The sequence below is a fragment of the Serpula lacrymans genome, assembly GCF_000218685.1.
Source record: "Serpula lacrymans var. lacrymans S7.9 unplaced genomic scaffold SERLAscaffold_10, whole genome shotgun sequence".
In the NCBI taxonomy this organism is placed as follows: Eukaryota; Fungi; Basidiomycota; class Agaricomycetes; order Boletales; family Serpulaceae; genus Serpula; species Serpula lacrymans.
Genome location: NW_006763299.1, coordinates 1,823,167 through 1,824,592, shown reverse-complemented (window position 1 = coordinate 1,824,592; position 1,426 = coordinate 1,823,167). Strand labels below are relative to the sequence as shown.

General features: G+C 60.6%; 1 protein-coding gene across 1 annotated transcript; it reads right to left on the bottom strand.

The window, feature by feature from the left end:
- Positions 1–403: 403 nt before the first annotated feature.
- On the bottom strand, positions 404–1,414 carry SERLADRAFT_440656 (uncharacterized protein; the record flags this gene model as incomplete). Its single annotated transcript, XM_007321113.1, has 1 exon — positions 404–1,414. A coding segment is annotated over one exon (1,011 nt), but the record flags the coding sequence as incomplete, so codon positions are not given.
- Positions 1,415–1,426: the final 12 nt, after the last annotated feature.

Sequence of the window (1,426 nt, the reverse complement as noted above, 5' to 3'; positions counted from 1 at the left end):
TCCACTGCAATCGAGCCCCCAGACCCATCCTCCACAAACCACCCCCCTCCCATCGTCCTCTTCTCCCCCTTGCAAAGGCATCGCCAAATCAGATTCTGTCCTGTCATCCCCCACAGCAACAAGCGGGCCCGCACCCGGATGTCCCCAAAACCGTTCCCCCCATCCCCCCACAAACCGACTCGCCCACGGAACCATATACACATCGTCCCCTCCCTCTCCCCCACTCCCACCCCCAATGCCAAGACCAATATCCTGACTTTGACCCTCACCCACCGCATCCCCCGCCATCGAACTCAACGTCGGTATCACACGCACCACCACCCTCACATCCTCCCCCGTCTCCCTCGCCCTCCCCACCGCACTCCACGTCAACAGCCCCGCATGCACAGCGCAGGCGAGGATGTCAGAGTCGTCTGTGTATACCCGTCTGCGGAAGGCTGAGTGCGGGGGAGGGGGATAGGGGATGCCGCCGCCCCAGAGGTAGGGGCGTTGGGGGCGAGCGGAGGGGAGGTGGGAGTTGGGGATTAGGATGGTCGCTTGGACTTCTTTTTCTTTCTTTGCACGTCCGTTCCCGTGGGGTGTTTCCGTTCGAATTAGCAGACACACCCTCCTGTCCACCCCTCGGCTGTTGAGCCGAACCTGACGATGATGCAGCGGCGGAACCAAGATCAGGAGCAGGTCCAGAGGTCGAAGCCTCAGCTGTCTTTAATTGCGTTGCGGCTGTCGCCGACGTCGTCGAAACGTCCAAAGTCGGAAAATAATACGGAAAAGGCGTCTTCGGAAAAACAAACGTCCCCAAGCTAACCACCACTTTTTCCACCTCTTCTACGCCCAAACCCTCCCACGTCTTCACAGACGCATCCGCCATCGGACCTCCCTTTACATTCGCATTCGCATTCGCATTCGGGGTCGCATTCATGTTAACGTTGGCGTTGGAATTGGCATTGGTATTGGCGTTCATATGAGGATGAGCATTCATAGTCGGGTTCGCCTCCCTCTCCCTCCCTCCCCCAACCCCATCCTCCCCCACTCCATCCTCCCATATGCGCTGCCGATGCACCCCGCCCCCTCCCTCCTCTCCCCCTCCTCCCCCAGACGACTTTGAATTCGACACAGGCAGCGCAATAGGCATAGCCACACGCATCGCGATCGGCACCGCCGTAGGCTGCTGCATCCGCGCCTCCCCACCCCCACCCACATTCATATTCACATTCGCATTCATACCCATACCGCCCCCGCCTGCACCAGGATGCGGCGTCGAGAGCGCGCTCGAAGGCAAGGACGACGAATGTGGGTGTGGGTGCTGGTGCGACGACGGGCCGAGGCCTGGGGGGAGGGAGTGCGGGTGGGACTGGAGTTGGAGCTGCGAGTGTGGTGGTTGAGAGTGCGACGGTGGGTTAAGGGGGAAAGGAGGCTTGTGGAAAGG